This window comes from Equus asinus, chromosome 10 (assembly GCF_041296235.1).
Source record: "Equus asinus isolate D_3611 breed Donkey chromosome 10, EquAss-T2T_v2, whole genome shotgun sequence".
Taxonomy (NCBI): domain Eukaryota; kingdom Metazoa; phylum Chordata; class Mammalia; order Perissodactyla; family Equidae; genus Equus; species Equus asinus.
In genome coordinates this window covers 43,414,853-43,440,824 of record NC_091799.1, presented here as the reverse complement: position 1 = coordinate 43,440,824, position 25,972 = coordinate 43,414,853, and the positions used below count along the sequence as shown (strand labels likewise).

Sequence of the window (25,972 nt, the reverse complement as noted above, 5' to 3'; positions counted from 1 at the left end):
ACCTATTTCTCTGATTTGTTCCCTCCATTTTCCTCTGTTCTCTTTCTTCAGTTCTAGTTAGGAAGTTAGACCTCTAGTCAGACCTCCTGGACAGGACTCTGATTTTCTTATCTTTTCCCTCCTATTGTCCATTTCTTTGTCTTTTTTCTCCACTTTCTGGGACGTTTTCAGCTTTTATCTTTTTTTTTTTATCAGGTTTTCCTTCCAGTTCTGTAAAGTTTTTCCAGAGTCAAGCCAGAAACAAAAGCCCATCCCTGGTAGACCCTGCATCAGTGTTGTCTGATCTCTGAGCATAGTAAGGATAGATTGTTGGTGTTTTCTTCTCTCTGTGCAGCTTCTCTTTCTCCAAGTTGCTGTTTTCTGTCTGTGTCAGCTCCTGCATTTCATAGTACTTTCCCCAGGTGTCTGATAGCCTCGTGCTGTCTTCATGTTTAAGAGCGGGACACTGACAGCCAGGAGGACGCTCGTGTGCGGGAGGCGGCTCACTGACCATGGGCTTGCGGGAAACGTCACTGGGTTGCTTCCTTGGGCTGACACTGACGCCGGTCTCTTCAGGCCTTTCCTCTTGGGCTGCTCACTTTGCCCAGAGAAGATTCTCCCGGCCTCTTCCCTGGCGGAGTGTGCACCAGCTGCTGCCTGTGTTTTGGGGAGAAAGCGTACGGTCTTAGCATTTGGTGGGTTGTCAGTGTGGAACTTTGCCCTTCCGTTCCCCAAGCCGGAAAGCTGTGTTTCACCCTCTCAGATACAAACCTCTGCTCTTCTGCTGGGGTGGGGGCAGTCCCCCGCTCTGTGAAGGTGGGAGGGGCGGGTGTCTGGGGTTCTAGCTCTTGTGGTCGATCCTCCTGCTTTTAGCCTGAACTTCACCCCACAGGTACTTGATGCCTTTGAGGGGAGTTTCAGTGTGAGTCAAGTTCCTTCTTTGCCCCAGCACAGCTCTGGTTAAGGTTCAGTTTTCTCAGGTCTGCTCAGTCAGTGCCCCCGTCCGCTGCTTTCCAGCTGCTCGCACCAGTACCCTATTGATGAGAATTTAGGTCATTCCTATTCTTTTCCTGTTACAGATAATGCTGAAACAAAAAAAACTTGTACACACATCATTTAGAAAGAAACTTTACAGGTAAAGATTCTTATCCAAATCAGTGGAAGTGGTGCGTGTGTTAATTATTTTTCCTGTGTTTTCTTCTAGGCTCTGAGAGTAATGGCTAAAATCATGAGAGAATGCTGGTATGCCAATGGAGCGGCAAGGCTTACAGCTCTGCGGATTAAGAAAACATTGTCACAGCTCAGTCAACAAGAAGGCATCAAAATGTAATTGTGCAGCTTGGCCTGGGCTCTGCTTTTCCTTCAGATCTGCTCCTGGGTTTAATTTGGGAGGTCAGTTCTACCTCACTGAGAGGGAACAGAAGGATATTGCTTCCTTCTGCAACAGTGTAATAAGGTCAATTAAAAACTTCCCAGGATTGCTTTGGACCCAGGAAACAGCCATGGGGTCCTTTCTGTGCACTATGAACGCTTCTTTCCCAGGACAGTTACAAAATGTTGTGTAGTCTACCTTTATCTTTTATTAACACAAAACTTGTTTTTTAAAAACATAATTGCTGGTCTTAACTTTAGGTAGCTCTGCTGTGCTGAAGATCGTCTTTAAGGGTAAAGGAACTGGATTGCTGAGTTATACGAAACATTTCTTATTTTTAAAGAAAGTGATTTACTCCTGGTTAGTACATTCTCAGAGGATTCTGAACCACTAAAGAGTTTCCTTGATTCAGACTTTGAATGTACTGTTCTATAATTTCAGGATCTTAAAACTAACACTTAATAAAACTCTTATCTTGAGTCTAAAAATGACCTCATGTAGTAGTGAGGAACATAATTTATGCAATTGTATTTTGTATACTATTATTGTTCTTTCACATATTCACAACATTACATGCCTTCAAAATGGGATTGTACTATACCAGTAAGTGCCACTTCTGTATCTTTCTAACGGAAATAAGTAGAATTGCTTAAAGTCTGTATATGTTAAAACCTGAAGTGTTTTAACTGAAAAAGTTTATTTATCTGGGTAACTCAGACGTTTTCTGTTTTGTTTTTTGGAAGTTTTGTGGTGTGTCATTCAGTATTACATTTTGAAAATGCCTTTCTCCTACCAAAATGTGCTTAGCCCACGAAAGAAGTGAAGTGTCATTAATTGGTAAATTATCATGGTCATGTTTGAATATTCTCACATCCAGCTTTTGCATTTTAATTATGTTGTCTAAGTATACTTAAAAAAATCAAGTGGCACTCTAGATGCTTATAGTACTTAAGTTAAAATTTGTAGTGTACAGGCTAATTTTTCTCCAAGGGAAAATCTGTCTAGCTACTTGTGAAAAGTTGTGTTGCATTCTGTAAGCCATTTTGTTCTTTATCTGATCAGAGACAGTGTTATTTTTTTAAGAAATGAATTACATTTAAAATTAGAATATGGTTAATGTTAAATAATAGGCCTTTTTCTAGGGAGGTGAAAGTAGTGAATAATTTGAGTAGATGACAGGTGTGCGAGAGAGTCACCTTTGTTTTGTAGGAGTCGCTATTTGGTGGGTTTTGTCTTTGTAACAAGGTTAGAGTAGCGTGTTCTGAGGTCTCACCACACTCTGAGGAAGGCAGCTCTTCATTCCGTCTTTCCTTCTGCACACGGAGTGCGGCTGTGTGGTTCCATGGCCATGTTATGAGTTCAGTGCACCCTTGATATTTGGGAGAGAGGAAGCTAAAGAATATTCTGAGTACAGGTTCTCCATTTGCGGATGTTTTCAGTCAGATTAGATGTTTAAAGCAAACTGGTCATGGTCTTCTCACATTAAGTTGAAATTAGCTTATAAGGACTGGTTTTTATTTCCAGTGCTAAAAGTCTTTGTAGGGCTTGTACCATTTTCAAAGTTCTCTTATCACTGTGATCTTATTCTGAGGGAGGAAAAACTGTCATAGCTGTGAGGCAAGACATTGACTTTATAGTACTATCGATTTCCCATTTGAAAGGGTCAGAATAACCCTGACAGCATTTTGGTCAGAAAGAGACAATGGCCATTCACGCTGACTGAGCTGCATTCTGATAATGTCTTATCTCTTATACGTAGAATCAATTGAAAGACTATTTGGTCTTAAACCAAAGTAATTTTAGAGTGAATGACATATTACATAGGAATTTAGTGTCAATTTCATGTGTTTAAAAACATCATGGGGAAAATGTGCTTAGAGGTTAATATTTTGACTCCAAATTTGAGTTTTTTCTGTAGTTACCATGATTTCATCAAAGCAAGTGAATGAGTTTGAGAGGTTTGTTTTTATAATTGTGTTATATTTCCTGTTTCATCTCTAGCTCTATGATCAGGTACTTTTTTTTTTTTTTTGGCCATTTCTAAGCCTACCAGATCTGCTTTATGAAATCCAGGGGACCAATGCATTTTATCACTGAAACTATTTTTATATAATTTTAAGAACATACCAAAAGTTCCTGTCTGATTTAGAGTTGTGACACGTGATTTCTCACTTTCATATAAGATAATAAACTTCTGCTGAAGGTATTGAGTCAAAGATCGAGTTACAGTTATGGTGTTCTTGCCTAAGTGGATAAAATGTACTTTTGATAAATCAGGGAATTTTTAAAAAGTTGGAATTTAGTTCTAAATTGGGTTTATTACTGCAGCTAATTCCTTTTTTGGCTAATGATGGTTTGATAAACCCCAGCTGTCTAATATTGAAAATGAAAGTAACTTAAACAATGAAATAGATCATGATTACTATGGCCATAACTGCAGATAAATTTGACTAGAGTATTAATTTTGTTATTTAGAAACAGAAGCCTTTATTTATACTGCCTATCTTCAGATGCTCACCTTCCAGGATTCAGCTTGGCTGAAATACACCTGCAGGCAAATTGCCTGTCCACATCCATTTTGTCAATATCCCCAAGGAATAGGGGTGGACAGGTGTCACTTGGTGGGGCGCAGACATCCTAGCCCTTCCTTCATAACTTCAGCTGTTTCTCCCCAGCAGCCTTTGACTGAATAGCTGCTTTTGATATCTAAGTGAATGGTGGATGGATGTTGTGGGGTACTTCCGCTTCCTGGAGCCATTGGATGTTGCTGGGAGGGGTCTCCACGTTTGGAGATTGGGTGGATGAGGGCCCTACTGGCTGCCCTGCTTTGACTTCAGCCGTGGCCAAGGAGGGGGTGGCAGCCAGGTGGCGGCTGAGGGACAGTGGGAGTTGTGCCAGAAGCAGTGGCCAGTTGTATCCTCTGTAGGACAGGGTAAGTCCCAAAGAGCTGAGCCTGTAATTCTGCTGTAATGATAGTGCTCAAGAAGTGCCTTGAGTCGTGTACAGTGCCGTGCCACCAAGAATTCCAAATTTCAGTTCTTACTACAAAATTTAAGTGGTCACTTGGCCATTTTGCAGTTCATGCACGAGTTACCTTTTTTCCCTCTACATCTGAGAACTATCACGTAGAATATTTTGTAAAACAAGATGGCAAAGTGCTAATTAAAATGCACAACAGAATCAGTACCCCATTAGATGTGTCATATCGAGAGTTTATTTTTGTCCTTGCACTGAAAGAGTGATTGTAAGTCAGCTGTTCCTTTCGCTTCTTGACTGTGGCAGTGTTGTGGCTCCAAATTGTAGAGATTCCAGATAATGATTCTGTTGCAGCTTGGTGGAAAATGCCAATTCAGATATTTCTGAGATCCTGAATAGCTCTGGACATGTACTGCAGCTTCTTGTGTCTGCTTTGGAATGCTGGAGTATCCATGGGCCCTCTCTCTGGCAATGCTGGACTTCTAGGACATTCTGAGGGTTGTCAGTACATTTAAACTTTTCAATCCCATTATGCAATCTTATTTGTAACTATAAACTTTTAAAAATGTGGTTAATAATATTCAACCTGTTTCTTAAAGCTTAAAAAGAACTTCAGTGAATTTGTTTTTATTTTTTAACAAGATTTGTGAATTTAATTATCATGAACCATGTTTTGATAACCCTTTTTCACATTGTGCCAATGGAATGGAGTGTTTGATATTTCTTTATATGTCAAGGAGATGCTTCAAAATGTCAATTGCTTTAAACTTAAATTACCTCTCGAGAGACCAAGGTACATTTACCTCATTGTATATATAATGTTTAATATTTGTCAGAGCATTCTCCAGGTTTGCAGTTTTATTTCTATAAAGTATGAGTATTATGTTGTTAAATTACTCAAATGGTACTGTATTGTTTATATTTGTACCCCAAATAACATCATCTATACTTTCTATTTTCTGTATTTTATTGTATTTGTGCAAAATTCTTTTGGCTTTATCACTGTAATCTCTGTCCTTTCAGATCTGTACAGAAAATGTCCATATAAATTTTCTTTTAAGTTGAATGATTTTGAGAAACCTGTAAAGAGGAGAGAAAAACAAAAACTGCAGTTCCCCATAAGTTTTTTAAAATTGTATATTGTATTTGTAGTAAATTCTGAATGAACTGTAAATAGGAAGTAGAAGAGTGATACTAATGTCAAGTCCTAACACTACAGTAGGAAAATGGAAGCAATGCAAATAAATTACTTTTTTTCCCATGTGCTAGTGGCATCATTTAAAATAAAGCACGTACGTTGGAGTAAATCCTGCTGTTAGGAAGTGCGGTGGCCGTAGGTACAGTCGGATCTTTGGATTGCTGCCCAGCACAAGTTACAGGATTGTCACGTGTTTGAGAAGTGCCGCCTGCCTAAAGGTGCGTCTGCCAGTGTGGTGGTTTCTTTCCACTTGCTCGCGGTGTTGATCTGTCCGGTCAGGATGGGACCCGTCTACCTGTGGACTGCTTTACTTCTGGCTCAGCAGATGCACTAAATTTATGTTAAAGTGGTGTTATTATTTTGATTTAAAGTTTTTCAGTGATTTTCAAAGGAAATTTCGAGTATTTTCGTCTTCTTTCCTAATTTAAGGATTTGTGAGAATAGGTACAATTTGTAGAATAGGCTTTTTTTTTTTAAGTAGATTTGAACAGTTGGTGTCCTGAGCGTGAGCGCTTGGCTGATGAGAGCACTGAGGCAGTAGGCGTAGACGGAGGAGCTGTGGTCCGCAGACCCTGGACTGACTCTGAGAGGCTGTGCAGGTTGGACTGCGCTTGCCTTAAAGACTGGTCACTTCAATTCAAAGACTGGATGTAGGGATTTTTTTCTTTCTTCATCATAAAGAAGACATCAGCAGGATGTAGTGGAAAAAAGTGAAATTATTTTTAAAACGTTGCAGATTCAGAGAAACAGCGGACCCAGCTTCTCCAGGTCTCTTCTGCCTTTGGTGTTTCTTAACTGGAAACAGGGATTTGGGAGATGTGGCCTCAGGGACAGATCTGGCAACCCTGTACTTTTTTAAAGAACAGTGGGGCTCTTCTGGAAAGCGAGTAGAAAAACTTGATGTTACAGAAGCTAGGGCTCAGTCCTGTGGGGGTCAGCCCGTGATTTTTAAGAATTAGGAAAGATACAGTTAAATAATATTAAATCATCATGGAAATAAAGGATTCTTTGTGTGAGTTAAAGAGAAATGGGAAAGGGAAGAAAGTGAAGATAACTATTTTCTGTTATGAAAGAGTGGAACTATAAAAAGGGCGATTGGCAACTTAAGTGTTTCAAAGAGGGGAAGGGGACAGAGGCAGCTGGGGGAGGGCGAGAAGAGCAGGAGCTGTGAGCAAGTGTCGGCATGGCCCAGGAGTAAGATGCGCACGCGCTGCGCCTCGCAGCACAGAACACTCAGGCTCTGAAGGTTGTAATAGATGGTGTGCAGGGAGCTTGGGTTCCACGTTTAAAGGGAGGAGTGGATTGATAGGCTACAGGAATGTTAGACATTTTGAAAGGAAAAACAATGTGGGACGGGTAGGTAAAATTAGAACTGCCGCTTGGCGCTCCTGGTACCCTTAAGAGGAATCAGGTGGTCATCGGATTCACAGGCTGGAGTGATGTGGGCACTCCATGAGTGATAGATGAAATGCACTTTTGGGATTTAATTCCAGATGCGAGAGGTGATTGGCTAATACCTAGCGTTTGAGTTTTGTCCAACTGCTTTCATATGCATGATCTCACCTGATTTTTGCAACTAGGACAGATAGAGACCAACTGAAGGTGTCCTAAGGAGGGTACACAGGACTGAGAGGAGCCTGGCAATCTTGTCCTCTGGATGTGGATTTGCTAGACGGGTGAGGCCAGAGAGGGCAAGTATTGGGAGGCTCAGGAATAGCCTCCTCTCCCTCGCTGGCCTTTCCACCTTGGGAGCTTCTCTCACTCAGAACGTAGAGCTCAGCATGTCCCCTGGGAGCTCTGATTTGGGAGGCCAGTGGCAGCTGGCCAAGCCCCAGAGCCAGCCTTGGTATTCATTTCAGTCTCAAGGATAGTGAGGCCTTCTCCTCATAGCAAAGAAAAAAAAGCCCATGAAGCTGAACACACTCAGGATTCTCAATAGGCAACATCTACCCAGATCTGCAACAGGCTAGAGCAATTATAAGCAGTGTAAGTCGAATACACTCTGGATGACCTTTAGGCTCACTTCTCTTGTTCCTGAGTAGGGGAGACACAGGAAGGACACATGGGTACAGCCATTGCAGATTTTCCTATGCCAGGCTCACATCTGTCCTTCCTTTTCCAACTGTTGGTCTCACAAGAGTGTAGGGAAGGTGACTCCTGCTTCCCTGAGCTCCTGTAGCCAACTCAGAAGGGGTGGGCATCCTGGGGCTGCAACTCAGGTTTGGGGCCTGCAAATTCTGGAGGAAGTTGCCACTCTCCCCACTAGGCCCCAGAATCTCTGATATTCTCACATCCAATCTTAACACCTGCTTGGGATAACAATCTTCAGATCTCTGAGTCAAGACCACCAAGGACTGGGTGCTCAAGAGCGATTCCCATACTTTCAGAAAGGAAGCTCCAGAGACTGCCGGTTGGGAGCATTACAGGATTTGGACACAACTAGCTTTCAAAATGAAGGCAAAAAATAAAAGAAGATGGCAAAATAAAAAGATAAAAAGACTAAGACGATTTGTTGCCTGTGGATCTGCCTTACAAGAAATATTACAAAAAATCCTTTGGAATGGAAATAAATGACACCAGATAGTAACTCGAATCCATAGGATGAAATGAAGAGTACTGGAAATGGTCTGTATGTGAGTAAATAGAAAAGACTGTATGAATGCATTGCTGCCATAGCAAATTACTACAAACGTACCGGCTTAAAACAGCACCCCCTATGATCTGACACTTCCATAGTTCAGAAGTCTAAGTATAGTGTGGCCCGGTTGGTTCTCTGCTCCACATTTTAGAAGATCAAAACCAAGGTTTTGGCTGGGCTGCATTCTTCTCTAGAGGCTCAAGATGAATTGACTTTCAAGCTCATTCAGGTTGTTGGCAGAATTCAGTCCCTGTGGTTGTAGGACTGAGGTCTCCATTTCCTTGCTGACTGTCAGCCAGGGGCTGTTCTCAGCTCCTAGAGGCCGCTCACCTTGCTTGGCTGTTGGCCCTCTTCCCCTATCTTCAAAGGCAGCGGCAGCAGTTTGAGTCCTCATACTGCATCCCTCTGGTCTCCCCATCTGCTGCATCTCCTCTGCTTCTCTCTTCCACCACATCTCTCTCTGATGGACTCTTCTGCTTGCTTCTTCCACTTTTCAGGGCTCATGTGATTGCATTGGGCCTGTCTGGATAATCGAGGATAATCTCCCTATTGAGCAACCTTAATGTCATTTGCAAACTTCTTTCATAGCAGTACCTTGATTGAATAACCAGAGGAGGAGGATCTTAGAGAGACGTTTGCCTACCACAGTAAATATATTTTTTCTCTTCTTTAAATGGCATATTATTATATAAAGCAATAATAATAACACTATATTGTTGAGTTTATAACAGATGTAATGTATATTACAATAGTAGCACAAAGGAGGGATTAGGAAATGGAGCTATATTGGAACAAACTTTCTATATTTTGTTGGAATTATTGGAATTACTTCAGTATTAATCCAAAGAAGATGGTGATAAATTGAAATGCATGTTTTTGTAGTCCCTAGAACAACCGCTAAACACTCAAAAAATACAGTTAAAAAACAACAGAAATTAAAGTGGTACTCTAAAAAATGTTTAACGCAAAAGAAAGCAGCAAGTGAGGGAAAGAGAAGCAAAAAGATGAGACATTTGGAAAACATAGCAAAATGGCAGCCATAAATCTAACCGTACCAATAATTTCATTAAGTGTGATTGGACTAAATACTCAAAAAGTAGAAATTGTCAGAATGGATAAAAAAGCAAAGCTCAACTATATGGTGCCTACAAGAGACACTTTAGATTCAAAGATACAAATTGAAAGTAAAAGTATGGAAAAATATATACCATGTCAATAGTAATCATAAGAGAGCTGGAATGACTATATTAATATCAGACAAAGTGGGCTTTGAGACAAGAAATAGTACTAGAAATAGCAGACATTTCAAATAACAAAAGGGTCAATATATCAGGGAGATATAACAAGTATTGTTATCGTGCAATTATTAATTGTACCTAATAGAACCCCAAAACACATGAAGAAAAAAGTGACAGATTTGGAAGGAGAAATAGACAATTCAATGATAATATTTGGAGATTTCAATATTTCTCAATAATTGAGGGAACACCTTGACAAGAAATATATAAAAGAGAACACTCTCAGCCAACTTGTCCTGACATTTGTCAAACAGCATTCACCAACAGCAGAACACACATTCTTTTCAAGGCCACTTGGAACATTCTCCAGGGAAGACCATGTTCTGTGCCATAAACAAGTCTCGATGAATATAAAAGGATTGAAATCATGGAAAGTATCTTCTCCAACCATGATGAAATTAACAGTCACCAACAGAAAGCAACTTTGCAAATCCCCAAATATTTGGAAATTAAATAACATTTCTAAATAACCCATGTATTAAAGAAATCACAAGGGAATATAGAAAATAATTTTAACCAAATGAAAATGAAAACATATCAAAATTTATGATATGCTGCTAAAGCAGTGCTGAGAGGGAAATTTATAGTTTTAAATACCCTATTTAAAAAGGTATTTAAATCCCATCAAGATAGATGCAAAAATCCTCAACACAATATTAGCAAACTGAATCCAGCAACAAACAAAAAGGCTCATATACCAGGAGCAAATGGTATATAAGCTGCAAGCTTGATTCAACATCCCAAAATCAATGTTTTACACCATATTAATAAAAAGGGATAAAACCCATATGATCAACTAAATAGACACAGGAAAAGCGTTTGACAGAATTCAACATCTGTTCATGATAAAAACTCAACAAACTAGGAGTAGAAGGCAACTTTCTCAACCTAATGAAGGATTTTCCAATCTATGATAAACCCACAGCTGACGTACTTAATGATGGAGGAGTGCTTTTCTCCTGGAATCAGGAACAAGTCAAGAATATCCCCTCTCATCACTCTATTCAACATTGCAGTGGAGATTCTATCCAGCTCCTGCTTTCCCTCCCCCTAAAAAAGATTAAAGGCATTCAAATTGGAAAAAAAAAAAGTAAGACCACCTTTATTCACAAATGACATGATCCTGTAAGATCCTAAGGAATCCACCAAAAGAGCTACTACCGAATTTAGCAAGCTTTTAGTTTTCAAGTTCAATATCCAAAAAGATTGAAATTTTCTATATTAGCAATGAACAATCCTCCAAATTTAAAAAATTTCCACTCACAATAGCATCAAAAAAGAATACAAGAATACATTTATTTCACTGAAAATACAAAAATTGCTGAAAGAAATTAAAGATGTAAGCAAATGGAGAAATATTCCATGTTTGTGGATTAGAGGATTCAGTACTGTTGTAATGGCCATTATCCCCAAACTGTTCTGCAGATTCAACTCAATCTCTATCAGTATTCCAACAGGATTTTTTGTTTAGGAATTGATACACTGATCCTAAAATTTATATGGAAATGCAAAATATCTAAAATAGCCAGAATTCTGAAAAAAACAAAATTGGAGGAACTACCTTACCCACTTTGGAAACTTACTATAAACCTGCAATAATCAAAACAATGTTTATTGGCATAAGATAAGCAATATAGAGCAATGGAACAGTACTGAGAGTCCAGAAATAAACCCTTCCATATGTGACCAACTGACCAAAAAACCAACCAAACAAAAAAAACCAGACAATACCAAGAGTTGATGAGGATGAGAAAAACTAGAAACTTCATACATTGCTGGAGTGGAAAATGGTACAATCCCTTTGGAAAACAGATGGGCAGTTTCTTAAAAAGTTTAATATTAACCTATGATGTGACCCAGTAATTCCATCTTTAGGTGTCTGCGCACAATTGGGTTGCCAGACAAAATACAGGACATCCAGTTAAATTTGGATTTCAGATAAACAATTTTTCAATATATATATGTCTCATGAAATATTTGAAACATACTAAAAAATTGTTGTTTATCTGAAATTCAAATTTAACTGGGCATCATGTATTTACTTGCTAAATCTGGCAACCCTAATCCAAGAAAAATGAAAACATCCACACAAAGAATGGTTGGTGAATGTTCATAGCAGCATTGTTCATCATAGACTCAAATTGAAGCAATCGAAATGTCCACCAGCTGGTGAGTTCATTTTCTAAAAAGTGTTACATCTATTCAATGGTTTACTATTCTATTCAGCAATAAAAAGGAGTGGACCACTGGTACATCTTGCAACATGGATGAACCTCAAAACCATCATGCTAAGTGAAGTAGGTGGGATGCAAAGACTGCCAATGGGTGTGAGGCAACTTTTGGGGGTGATGGAAATGTTTTAAAACTGGATTTTGGAGATGGATGCACAACTCTATAAGTTTACTAAAAATCATTCATTGGAGCCAGCCCTGATGGCCTAGCGGTTAAAGTTCAGCGCTCTCAGCACTTCAGCCCAGGTTTGTTTCCCAGTCATGGAACCACACCATCTGTCTGTCAGTAGCCATGCTGTGGTGGTGGCTCACACAGAAGAACTAGAAGGACCTACAACTAGAATATACAACCATGCACTGGGGCTTTGGGGAGGAAAAATAAAAAAGAGGAAGATTGGCAACAGATGTTAGCTCAGGGCAAATCTTTCCCTGACAAAAAAAATCATTAATTGTACGCATATAATGGGTGAATTATATAGTGTGTAAATTGTACCTCCATAAATCTGTTGAAGAAATAAAATCTGTCTCTGCCACTCTTCCCACCCAGCATGCTGTTGAAGCACCCTCGTGTTCCCTGACACACCCTCCTTCTCGCCTCTCTGCTCAGGCTCTGCCGGAGCTGCACCTTCCCCTCCTCTGCCCTGCTAACTTGAACCGCCCCCAGGGCCCAGCTCAAATGTCCTTGCCTGCACCCTTCACGGTCCTGCCTGTTGGCAGATCACTGGTCCTCTGCAGTATTTCCAAATCACTTGCTCAACCTCTAACCGCACTTCATTCCCACCTGAACCCCCTCACGGGGTTTTAGGGCTCTCCCTCTTCAGCTTGAAGGAAGCAGATGGCTTTCGCACCTTTCCCTTTCCGAACACCTAACGTAAGAACTAACAAAATAGGCTCTGTGATTATGGACCCTTGGGCTCTCAGGGAGCACAGTGTGTTTGGGGTGCCCCGTCAGAAGCACAAGACCACTTCTTGGGGGAGTCTTCTCTCTGTAGCTCCCCGCCACGCTCCGTTTATGAAGCCGCGTCGTATAGTGCGTGTGCTTCCCCCTGAGCCCCTGTGTCAATGTTGTGTCCTCGATTGGTGCCGTGACCTGTCCGTGCAGCGAGATATGGCACCCCGAGAACAAGGGTCATGTCTCGTTCATTTCTGTGAACCTGTTGCCTAGCCCAGGTTTCACTCAGTGCAGTCCCCGAGAAGAGTTTGTGGAATGAATGAATGTCCAGTTAAAGGAATCCTAAAAGCACAAACTCATCTGAGAGAGTGCAGCCGTACTGCTGGATGTTTACTTTCTAGAAGCAAAGTCCTTCACCCTGGGCTCCCCAGATGGAGGCCGGCAAGCTTTTCACAAAGGCGGTCCAGCCCCAGCTTCCCCTCGTCTCGGAGAAGACCTTTTTGTGTGCTTGCTCACCACACCACCAATCTCTACCTTCCCTCTTGCTATTCCATCTACTTATTCCATCAGCTACTTCCATCTCCTTCTATTAGTTTGTATTTTTCTCCTACTAGATGTTGTTTTTTCTAAACAGTGGGCTCTCCTTGGAACCCGGCACCTTTTAGTGAGATGGAAGTTTGGGGCTTTTTGATTTAAATTATTGGAAGTCAAAGAATATTTTTATATTCTCAATAATATTTATTGAGGATTGACTATATAACAAATCGTTGTTCTGCAACTTACCTTTGCTATACATATTGTTCACCTCTTCCCATTTCTTTTCTTGTACTGTCCTTCCAAATGAAAAAGCTACCAGAATTCTTATTTACAGCATTCCAGACTCAGCCCAGTTTATGAGTTTAGTGAACCAGATGATTTTAGAAATCTTTCCAGCTCTAATATTTTGGGATTTGAATATGGGGTTTACTTTATGCTTCTTTTTTAAACCAATAAATGAATGAAATCTGCTTTGATCTTACTGGGATGTTAATATTTTCAACCTTTCCTTTAAAAAAGAACGAGAGTTTGGTTCGTTAGATTCCAGGGCCTGGGTTTTAAGGAATGTGTCCTCAGCGTGGACAGTGTGATGTGGAAATCCAGTGCTTGCTGAACACAGGTTGGGTTTAGCAGGATGGCCCACCAGGTAGAGTGCGGTTCCTCTTGGACCCTTTGATGCCGTAGCTGTGTCTGAGTCATTCTCAGAGCCACTCTGTGGCTCTGTGACTCCGGGTGTAAGGGCACTTGCACAGTTTTTGATGTGTGGTAGGCACCCAGTAAGTGTTTGTTGAATGCCTGCATGCCAAGTCCATGTGGTCTAACTTCTCCCAGAAATGCAGACATTCATTCTGTAATTTCCAGGATAGAGGGTCACACTGCGTCTCTCTTTACCCATTTTCGGTGACCAGGGGTGCATCCACTATTTCACAGGACAACCTAAGTTATTTTTGGAAAGTAATACTTACTAAAGGGTCTTTCTAGTACCCTATCACTCCTCTTCATTGGGCCCACACACCAAGCCTTTGCCCCAGTACAGCCGCGTCAGAAACTTGAGACCACGTCCCTTGGGTCAGCTCTATGCTTGGGGACAAAGCATCTCTCAGACTACTGCCCGTGCTTTCCTGAGCACCCCTCTGTGTGAGGATACTTAACTCGCTAGGGATCCATGCGCCCTGGAGAAGAGAAACCAGATTTCAGGTCTGTGCAGGTCTCAAAAGGAAATGTTATTTATGAAATTAAACGAAAAGCCTTCCCAACTCAGCCTGTTCTCCAAGAAGTCTTCAATAGATGGCAGTGTTGGTCTTTCATTGGTTTTTGGTCTGTGGGTTTTTGTCGTTGTTTCTGTTTTTATGATTTAGAACAGCTGAGGTCCCGGTCTAGCTTTAGATTGTGGGTTCCACAAAAAGTAGTTCTTTTTACTCAATCAGTCTGTTCTGTTCAGGGCCTCACCAAAAACCCTAAGTCCCCTAGGCGGGCTAATAATTAGGTAAATCGTCAAACTAATATTCTATTTAAAATGTTTTCATTACAAAAGTTGTACATGCTTATAAAAATTCAAAAGATACAGAAGTGTAGGAAGTAAAAGTGAATGAAAGTTTTCCTATGCATGTAAATTACATAGACAACATTACATATATAAATATCGTTCTGCAACTTACGTTTGCTTCTACGTAGTGTGCGTTCCTCCACGTCAATACAAAACATCTTCATTCTTCCCGCTTTCAGAGTTTATCACATTTACGTTCTGTTCCAGAACTACAGTCAAGTCTTTTAGGCTTGAACTCCTGAGTACTTAAACGCAATAAAAATAGCACTTATTATACTGTGGTTCTGTAAATATTAATCACTGCAGAACAGAATGTGTTCAGATCTTTAGAGGAAGAAAGCCAGTCCCGTGGATGGAACCCCTACCACACCACCGCCAAGGTTCAAGGCTGTCTTTTCACGTCATTTTTATTTTCCTCGGCTTTCACTGCTTTTTATTAGTTTGTTTTAGTCTCATGTTTCTTCAAATCTCATTCTTACATTCCTTTTGCTTTGCTCAAGCACCTCCTTGGGTAATTTGTAAATCGAAGCGCATCTGTCATACGCTTTCCCTGCATAGCTGAAAATCTCTTCTCCCCTCTCATGGCTGGTTTGGCCTGGAGTGTCATTTAGGCACAAATTCATATCCCACTGGAATTTTAAAGGCATGGTTTACAAGTATTTGTAATATGAAGTCTGATGTTAGTCAGATTCTCATTGCTTTGTAGCTGACCTATTTTCTTCTTTCTGCAAGCTTTTAAGCCTTTATCGTTTTTCCTGGGGATCTAAATTTCCACAGCTGTCTAGGTCTGGATCTTGTTTTTATTTATCCTGCTTAGTACCCAGTGGGCTCGTTTAATCTGAAGATTTGTGTTTTCTCCAGCTCAGAAAAATTTTGTTATGTCTGATTTTCCTCCCTCTTTTTTTTTGCTCTTTCTGTCTCAGTCTCCTATTGAATGAATGGATGGTGACCTCCTGGGTCTTTCCTCTGTCTCTGGACTTTTCTTGCATTTTTCGCTGCTTTGTGTTTTTCCCATGTTCTAGGAGATTTCACTGAATTCTGATAACCAGTCTGGTTTTTGGTCTTGGCTATTCTATGATTTGTTCTGTTTGCTGGATTTTTAAATTTTGACAATCATTTTAAATTTCCAGAAGTTATTTCCTGTTCTCCGATGGCTCCTTTTTAATGGCTGCCAGCTCTTGATTTAGAAATTTAATATGCGCTCAAATCCCTCCAAAGATACTCAGAGTTTTCTTCTTTAATATTCCCTACTGCATCTTGCTTTTTTCCAGGATGGCTCCTTTCGTTTATTTGTCTTTGTTTAGCTCTTTCATGCTATTGGTCTTCCTCAAATGTGTGCTGACCCAGGGCTATTGATCCTCTTTCACAAATGAAGGACTGGACAATCTGTCTAGAAGGCCGGTGAGCCCCATTTCCCCGCGAGGCCTCTCCCTTGAACGGAGGGCTGGCTACAGGCCCCTGTGAGTGGTTGGGCCATGTTGTCAGCAGGCTTGCTCCAGACCGAAGCCTGGAGGGCCACGTGTGCCACTGTAAGGAGAGGTTAAATAATGGACTGCAGCACATTGCTAGGTTTTCCTCTTGGCAGAGCAATGACCCTCCCCTTGCCATATATGTGTGTTGGGATGTCTAGAATGATTTTAAGCTCTATTCTACTTCTTGCTTGAGTTTCAACACTCATGTTAGGAGTCCTTCCTGGATAGATCACTCACGTTTTTTTGAGAATAATATACGGGTCCTGGGGCAATTGGCTCCTTATGGGTTGAGGGTATGTTGAGGAGTAGGGGGAGGAAGAGAGGTGGAGGCCCCAACAGGCCCAGCCACTTGCATGCAGTGCTTTGCTCAGTTATTTAGATGAGTGCCCTGTGGCCTACTCTTGCTGTCTGTGTCTTGGCTCTGAGTTTGGTGTTTTTCTGGAGGTGCCTCAAGAGGGGACGTTCTGGGTCCTGGTGTTGGGGCTGGTCTTTACCACTGGTCTTTCTCAGTCAATCCAATCCCATCTACTTTCTAGCTTCCCGTATTTTCTCAGACTTTCTGATCTGCTGGCATCTTCTCTTGTTTTCTAGCACCGATGTGATTTAATTCTTTTAAAAATACCTTATCTTTTATTCTAATGGGTCCGTGGTCTAGTGAAGAGGTGGATGTATGTGCTCAATTTGTGACTTTCAATATAGTATATTTTTCAAACTTAAAATTTTTTCTTGGTTCATGTGGTTGAAAAGGGATAAGACAAATCTATAAAGTGAAAATGTGCCTTCCATCCTGCCTAAGACAAAGACTACTAACCCCTTATATCTATTCTTACTATTCTTTCTTTAGAAGCAAAGCCCCAAACTTTGGCTGGGCTCATGACTGTTCGACAGAGGAGGGCACTTCCTAGGTGTGGCCAAGTGACAGTTCTGGCCAACGGTCGGTGAGCAGAAGCAGCATTCTCAACATCTGCCCAGCTCCTCAAGGGCAAGGATGTGCCTTCTGCTCCTGGATTTCCCCTTTCCTATTGGCTGGATGTGGATGCTGTGGGGAATCATCCTTGTCTGTGCAGAGGAGGACCACACTGTAGGGGTGGCGAGCAACAAAACGGAGGGAGCCTGGGTCCCTGGCACTTGGTTGCCATTATACCAGCCCTAGTATATGTGTGAGACAGAAATGAAAGGCTATCTTGTTCAAGCCTTGTATTTTGAGGTCACTTCTTACAGTAGCCTATCTCCCACTGATGCAATCTCTGGGCTACTCAGTTCTCCTCCCTGGAGGCATCCAATGGGAACATATTGCTGGATCCTTCCAAGGATATTTCATGCATAGATGAACAAATACATACATGCATGCAGGAATGCGTGTGTATATATATACACAGTGATGCATGCATGTATATATATGCATGCAAGAATACGTGCACATACATACACCCAGATGCATGAATGCATTGTGTATACACACATGCATGAGTGCATGCATATACATACACATGTGGCTGCATGCATAAACACACATGGGTGTATGCATGCATGTGCATACACATATGCATGCATGCATGTGTATAGCCCCCTCTCCATTTCTACGTAAATGGTACTGTGCCAGACAACTATTCTTTAAAGAAGAGGCCAAGCTCTGCTTGGAGCAGGAGGGTTGCTGGTGGCAGCCCTCAGCTCAGCTTCTCCTCTTCCATGCTGACAAATTGAGCTCTGCCTCAAACGTCCACACTGCCCCCTAATGAGACCAAAACTCAACCCACTCCACTCTGAGACAGTTGCTTACTCAAGCATGTCCCTCAGAGGACTCATTACTCCTGCCCCCTGAAGAAAGAGGTAGGATAGTAACTCGACTTTTGGTCATGAGCACTTTGTAGTGTATACAGATGTCAAATTATAATGTTGTACACCTGAAACTTATATAATGATATACACCAATATTACACCAATAAAGAAATTTATTGAAGTGTTACAGCCACAGAGAATCTCCTTGTGAGGCGTTCCAGTAAAGTCATCTTTTTCTCCCCCTATATCTTTCTGGGGTCTTCGTGTGACAGGAGCTGGTGCTCCAGGTGGATGCCCAGTGGCCCACACGTGTTCCATGTCTGGTGCTAACTGTGGGAGCCCTGAACGTGGATGTCTCAACTGAAGAATGAAGCTGATTGTTGAAGGCCCCCTCAAATGGTCTCTTTTATGTCTGCCCGTCTTCCCCTGCCCTACGTCCCAGTGTTGGGTCCCAGTGCTCTGAACTGATCTTGTGAGACAAAGTACTGGAGATTGGACAGCGTCTCCTCTGAACTTTCTATCCTTTCTAAAAAGAAGGGAGAAGCCACGAATCCATCTACGGTGGGGGAAGGGAAAAGGTTTCTGCGCGTGGGCAGGTGGAGGGGATCCATCTCAGAGCAGAGGGATGATCCCGGGGGCTGCTGCCCGTGCAGCCGTGGCAGCCACAGTATTGTCAAATCTGTGTCTTCCCAATTTTCCTTCCTCCTTCTGCCCATCTGACTCCTGCCTGGCTCAAATCCCGTATCCTCCCCTCCAGGTAGCCCCTGTCTCCAAGCTGGAAGTGTCTGTCTGTCTTTCTCCCTCTCACACACAGACAGACAGACAGACACATACACACACAGGCTGTTTCTAGAGCCCATCACAAGGGTGCTTAGTAACTTAGGAGCTTCTTGTGGAACCAATATCCTTTTGAAAATGTTATTTTATTTTTTGAATAGGTAATGCACTTCAAGAATCCGCAAATGGTACGGCCCCTCTGGAAAACAGTATGAAGTTTCCTCAAAAACTGAAAAATAGAACTATCATATGATCCAGCAATCCCACTTCTGGCAGTAAGGAGATGAAATCAGGATCTCGAAGAGATGTCTGCATTCGTGTGTTGACAGCAGCAACAGGCAAGATATGGAAACAACCCAAGTGTCCCTCACTGGATGAATGGAGAAAGATGTGGTATGTTTATATACAACGGGACATTAGAGAAAGAAGGAAATCTGGCCGCTTGTGACAACTTGGAGGAAGCTTAAGGACATCATGCTAAGTGAAATAAGTGAGACAGAGAAAGACAAATTCTGTATGATATATATTTCATATGTCTATCAGGTGTATGTGGAATCTAAAAAAGCTGAACTCACAGAAACAGCGAGCAGAATGGTGGTTCCTGGGTGCTGGGGCGGGGGCGAGGAATGGGGAGATGTTGGTGAAAGGGGACAAACTTCCTGTTCTAAGATTAACAAGTTCTGGGGATCTAAGGTACAGCATGGTGATTATAGCTAATAATCCTGTATTATACACTTGAAAGCTGCTAAGAGAGTAGATCTTAAATGTTCTCACCACAAAAAAGAAATGGTAACTGCGTGATGGGAGAGAGGGGTTAGCGAATGCTATGATGGTGATTATTTTGCAATAAATATCAAATCAACACATTGTACACCTTAAACTTACACAATAAATATGTCAACTATATCTCAGTAAAAATGAAAAAAACAGAAGAATCCAAAAACCAAAGTTTCTTTCCCTGAGAAGCTTGACTCTCCCCCTTGTTCCGTTCCCCGTCCCTCCGCTGCCGTTGCGAACCGTGTTGATTAGTGTATCCTTCCGGAGTTTCTTTATGTAAATGTGAGCATGTATTCTTGTTCCTCCCTCCTTTCTTCCACAAAAGCTGTCTAATGTCCTGCTTTTATTCTTTTCCATTATTGATGTGGATTAAGGCTGCCCCAGCTAGAGAAGCCCAAGGTGACCTGGCCTACATGCCAAACTATATGACCCAGTGGATTTTTTTTATGGTATGAATTAGGGCTGCCCCAGGGAGAGAAGCCCAGGGCATCCTCACCTACATGCCGATCTATATGGCCAGATTCGTATCTAAAGTTATATGACCGCCCAGTAACCAGGCCCCATCTGCACTGAAATCATTCGATGACTTTTTACATCATCTTTTCTTTTTCCAGTAAAAATAAGTCAGGTACCCATGCCTTATAAAATTAGCCCTAACCCTCAACTCAGGGCAGCAGCAGGAGCTCTGACCGCCCGTGGGTCCTGTCCCCATGCTATTCTGTACTATTCTCTAAATAAAAGAGCACCACTGCCAGACCTTGAGAGTCCAAGAAATCTTTCTTTCGACTCCTTGGCTCACCGACCCCGCATCATTTCGACCTGGAGGTTTTTAACTTAATAAATTAAAAATTTGTATACATTTTCATTTTCACAATAAAGCATTTATAGCTGTAATCCATGCTTGCTACAGTAATTTATTTTTTTAAAAAAGAACAATGTATCCATTGTTACCCCTTCCTGAGGTGTCAGGGGAGAAACTGTCCTGGTGACAGGTGTGGGGACCTGGAATTGGCCACCCCAAGATATGTCTCTTTGGCATCAGGACTATTTGAGGTTGATTGCTTTTGATAAACTGGGACAGGGAAGGAGGCTCTGAGGAATGGAACTTGCCCTTTGTTAGGACATATTTACATTTGTAAGGTAAATCTCTACCTGTAAAATGTGCCTCCCTCTCTGTACCAGGAAGAAAAAAGGAGATGACGTTCTCTCTAAAAACTCCTAATCAATACCAAAGGCAATGACTTAAAATCTGCATTTTATTGTGCTAGTCTGGTAACCTCCTGTAACTGACTTCCCTCCCCCTCCCAACTTTGGCATTTCTTTAAGGATTAAGCATCTTTCTTTAGGCTGGGAACTGATTGCAGCGCTCATCTGTGACCCCCCCCCTCCCCCCGCAGCCCGAGGCAACACACGTGCCGCCCCGCAGCGTTCACTGGGACAGCAGACCTATCTGTCGTTTCCATCGAGTTCTGTGCTGACAGAGCGGCCTCGTGACTATTGTAAAAGGGACATTTCAATCACATGTGAAACACCCCGTTTGGGGGCTATATAACCACTCTGTGCACCCCACTTCTTCGGTGCCCTTTCTTCCTTTGGGAAGAAAGGCCCCGGGCCATGGTTCCTCATAAAGCTTTGTTTAATTTTCTCTTGCTATTCTGTCTCATGTGAATTTAATTCGTTCTCCGGCCAGACGAACTCCCATTTGGGGAGAGGAAATGTCCACCTCCCCTACACAGGAGAATCCTTAACCACACAGACAGGTGGGCTTTGGAGGCTCCGGGCCCCCCAGGGGTGAAGGGCTTTCTTATGAAGGCTCTGCCTGCTGGGAGAGGAGCGGCCTCATGTCTGGGGATGCACGTCTGGGATAGGCACGATTTGGAGGACCGTCCCCAGCCCTGAGCGGCTTTAGGTTGTGTATCAGTTGGTTCCATCATAACCTGGAGAGGAGGTTTATTAAGAGATTTATTGCAAGGAATTGGCTTCGATAATCATGGGGGCAGACTAGATGAGTCTGAAATCCGTAGAGGGGGCTGTCAGGAAGGGCGGCTGGGATGCCCGGGCGTGAGCCGAAGCTGCAGGCCACGGGGGGAATCGCCTCTTCAGGAAAGCCTCAACTCTGCTCGTAAAGCCTTTCAACTGATTGAGTCAGGCCCACCTACAGTAATCTCCCTTCTCAAAGTCAACTGATTATGGACTTTAATCACACCTACAAATGCTTAGATTAGCATTCGTTTGAATAACTGGGGACTGTGGCTTAGCCAAGTTGACACATCCGACCGACCATCACAGGTTGACTCAGCTGAACACAACCGACATAGAGCAGATACTTAGTGAGGGGTGTTGGGTTTTTTTGAAAGCAACTTGATTTCCTCAGGTGATGATAACTCAGGCTTATCACTGGTCCAGTTAGCTGTTCTTTGTATCGGGGGAATGAAACCTTTTTGCCAATGTCATCTTGATGAATCCCTGACTCTCATAACATCCAGTGGGAGGAGACCCGACCGGCCCGGTTCGCGGTGAGGAGCGCAGCATGAGACTCGCTCACACACCCAGGAAGACCCACTGGGATTCTTCTCTGCCTTCATCTCGGTCACCAAGGGGTTAAGCCTGCCACAGCCTCCGCCAACCCTCAGGGGCTTCAGCCTGGACTCCACGGCCATTAATCATGTGGGACCAGGGACAACACTTACCAGCAATTACCGACAGTAGCAGGAGCATTGTTTCCCCTGCCTGCGCCTTCCGCACACCCAATTACTCTAAATTAACATTTACCAAGCAGAGTGCCTGTTAATTGAAGGGCAGTAGAAAGAAAGGCCACACACCTACCCGTCTAACTTAATAACCTCAAAAGAAGCCATTAATTAAGAGGAAGCGTGGCCCATTCAGACCTTGTTTAGACAATTGCTGTTAACTGCCTGGTGTGTTTCGGATCCTCGCTCTGCACCGCCCCCTCGCCAGCACCTCAGGGTATAAGAAACACACTGGCAAGGAAAACTTCCCTTTGAGAATGTCCACCCTGGCCGGGGTGCTTTGAGATTCCTGGAAACAATCTTATTGTCTAGATGGGGAAGCTGAGGCTGAGACAAAGGAAGAGAAGTACCCAGGGTCACAGGTTCAGGGGGCAGCAGGCTGCCTCCCGGGCCTGCTCCTCTCCACTCTGCCATGTGCCTGTGAGGTGGTTTGAAATGCTCAGGCAGCGTCCCCTCTGGTGAGGGCAGACAGTCAGGTTTGCAAACTTTCATGCACTGAAGGGAGAAAGCAAGAGGCTCCTAGGAGGGGAGGGGGAGGGGCGCCTGCTGACCGGTGCCCTTCAGGCAGCCTGGTCTGAAACCCCTTCCAGGCTGCTCCCAGCGTCCCTCCCCACGTGTGCACTGGGGCTGGATGGCACCGAATCCCCCAGCCAGCAATTGGAGGGTCCTTGAGACGCTTCTCCCTCACCCTTACCTGCCAGCAGTTCCCAGGGCCCGCCCGTTTGAATCCCTGGCATTACTCAAACCCAGCTCTTCTCTCCTGTACACATTCGTGGTCTCCACCCCGGCATGCCCTTTTATACGCCCCAGGTCGGTTCTCTCTCCTCCATTCCCAAAAGCTGATGAGGATTTTAGGCTGGTTACTTTTGAAACTGCAGATGAGAAGCAGGCTCCGAGGACTGGAATTTTGCTTGCCCTTTTGAGAGATATTTGCATTTGTGAAGGAAGGGGGGATGACCTTGTAGGGACCCGAAATTGGCCACCCCAGGATATGTCTCTTTGGCATCGGGATTGTTTGGGGCTGATTGCTTTCGATAAACTGGGACAGGGAAGGAGGCTCTGAGGAATGGAACTTGCCCTTGTTGGGACACATTTACATTTGTAAGGTAAATCTCTATCTGTAAAAGGTGCCTCCCACTCTGTACCAGGAAGAAGAAGGGAGATGACCTTGTCCCTAGAAACTCTTAATGGGGAAGGCAAGAACTTAAGTTGGTTGCTGTCTGGCAATCTCATGTAACTGATTTAGGGTGGTGGCTTCTAACCTTTCTAACCTTTACTTAATCCGATTTGATTCTTGTCTAAAAGTCATGGATCACCCAATGACCAGACCCCACCTGCACTGATACCATTGTAACTTTTGTTCATGTTCTTTCCTTTGTCTTGTAAAGAGATGACTCACATGCCCATGCCTTATAAAATTAGCCCTAACCCTCAACTCGGGGCAGCAGCAGCGGCTCTGCCTGCCCATGGGCCCTGTCCCCACGCAGCAGCAGCAGCGGCTCTGCCTGCCCATGGGTCCTGTCCCCATGCCAGAGGGGGCAGCAGAAGCGGCAGCAGCAGAAGCTCTGACTGCCCATGGGTCCTGTCCCCATGCTATTCTATTCTCTAAATAAAAGAGCACTACTGCCAGATCTTAAGAGTCTAAGAAATCTTTCTTTCGACTCCTTGGCTCACCGACCCCGCATCACAGCGACTGGTTCCCAATTTCCTGACTTGCCTTCAGCCCCTGCCCCATCCCTCCGTGTTCCTATCAGACAACCTCTCCGCCCTCCCCAAGAAAATAGACAACACGGGGGTGGAGGGGGGTTCTGCTTAGCTTCCCTTCCTTCCTGCTGGAGCTCAGCCTCCCTGTCCACGGGGCTGCCCTTCAGTTGTGGACGTGGGCCGAGGCCCCACCTGGGCTGAGTCTGTGCCTCTCAAGACCCTGCTCCTCTCTCTCTCTCTCTCTCTCTCCTGGCTCACTCCCTCCTGGATGCTTCCCACACACTGGAAGACTCTCAAGTGTCTCCTCTCCTAAAATGGCCCTACTTTCCCCCCAGGGTCCCTGGCTGCAGCCCTCCCTTGGCTTCCGGGAAACCACCTTCCTTTCAGGGAGAGCCCGCTAGCTAGTCTTACAGGCATCTCACGCTCCATGTTCACAATGAGCTCGTCATCTCCCCCTTGTCTGCTTCTCCCCCTAGGGCTTCCCATCTCGTCCAAAGTGTCACCAGGCACACGGGAGTCATCCCTCCCCCCATCTCTCCTGTCCATCCACCAATCAATCACGCAGCCCTATAGTCCAGACTCTAAGGAGCCTCTGTCTTCCCACGAGTTACTCTAGTTGTGACAAATTCCAGTCTCACCTTCCTACAGCCGGAGTGATCTTGCTAAACCGATATTTTATCAAGTCACGCTCTTCAGTGGCTCTGTATTGCCCACGTGTCAAAGGTCATGCTCTTTAGAACATCCTAGAAGCCAGATTCCTCAAGACCACCAAGTGGCATCACATGCTGGAAAAACTCATGGACTAGGACAAGAGGTCTTGTCTCAGCCTCAATTTTCTCATTTTAAAAAATTGGACAAATATCCCCTCAACAATGTTGGTTCTTAGAACTTTGATATCCACTCCCTGATTTAAGTCTGGAAACAACACTTCCACAAGGTAGGTATCACTGTCCCCATTTTATGGGTGAGAATAATTGAGTCTCACAGAGTCCCGAGGTCACAAAACAACTAAGGTGGAATTTGAATCCAGTCTATTTCAACTGTGCTCTTTCCATGATTCCACAGCTGACCGACCCAAGGGACAGAGGTGGGGGCTTCGGGGGCTCAGAGACCCCTCTGCCCACCCCGCAGGTCTACGAGGCCCTCGAACATGGCAAACACCTCCTCCCGTGTGCCCCTGCCCTGGGGCCTGAGCTCCAGGTCGGAGGGAACCTGTTCCCAGCTGAAGGATGACAGACAGCAGAGGATCAATAGCCATCTGTCCAGGCTCCACCGACAAGCTAATCTTTTCGGTAAACATTTCATTAGCTCCTGCCGGGCTGCTCGCCCCTGCTGACAGGAGAGGGGCCTGGGGCACAGCGGGGCCCCCTGCTTCAGGACCGGCCGGTCTGCAGGATCTCCGGGCCCCTGAGGTCCCGCTGAGCTCGGCCTCCATAGCGGTGCCACGCGCTGGCGGAATCCAAATCGTCCCCTAGCTTTTTGTAAATTCCTGGAGACTTAGATTCTTTTGGTTTCCTCCAGCTCTTCCCCAGAGAAGCTTTCTGACCCACCGTCTAAACGGGGCCGCCCCCTCTCCCGCCGCGTTATAAGCGCTGACAACTTCGGCTTTCCCTTCGTCAGGTGTGTTATATAACAGTAGCAAACAGCCGGGCGCGCCTGCCGAGGGCTGGGCGCGCTAAGCGACGTCCGTGCATCGCCTTTGGTCAGCCCACAAAAGTCTAGGAGGTGGGGGCCATCACCCAGCGCCATCGGGCAGGTGGGCAGAGTCTCCCGGAGGTTATGGAGGAGCAGGGCTGCATCCTGGGTGGGCCACCTCCAGGGCCCACGCTCTCGCCCACCACGCTCCGCTTGCAATGTGAGGATCTATTTGGCGAGCTCCAGATTGGGGGCGCGTCTGATGGCTCCACCCCCGGGGCCCCAGCGCAATGATTGTTTAAAAAAAATGACACAAGGTATTATACAGGAGTTCGTTTAGCCTTCATTGTCCTCACGCTAATGGAGATTAGAGGCTGGGATTTATTTGCTTGGGGGGCGGCGGTGTTTGTT

General features: G+C 44.0%; 1 protein-coding gene across 3 annotated transcripts in view; it reads left to right on the top strand.

Moving 5' to 3' along the window:
* The window catches only part of TGFBR1 (transforming growth factor beta receptor 1), a 64,636-nt gene extending 45,037 nt beyond the window's left edge, over positions 1-19,599 (top strand). For 2 of the 3 annotated variants that reach the window (XM_044779148.2, XM_044779147.2), the window contains exons 9-10: positions 1,184-1,305; positions 18,857-19,599. In XM_044779148.2, the coding sequence (XP_044635083.2) occupies positions 1,184-1,305; positions 18,857-18,860 (126 nt within the window). In that variant the 3' untranslated portion in view covers positions 18,861-19,599. Of the gene's footprint in view, positions 1-1,183; positions 5,589-18,856 lie in introns of those variants that run through there. The other variant, XM_044779149.2, reaches the window with a different exon arrangement.
* The last annotated feature ends 6,373 nt before the right edge of the window (positions 19,600-25,972 follow it).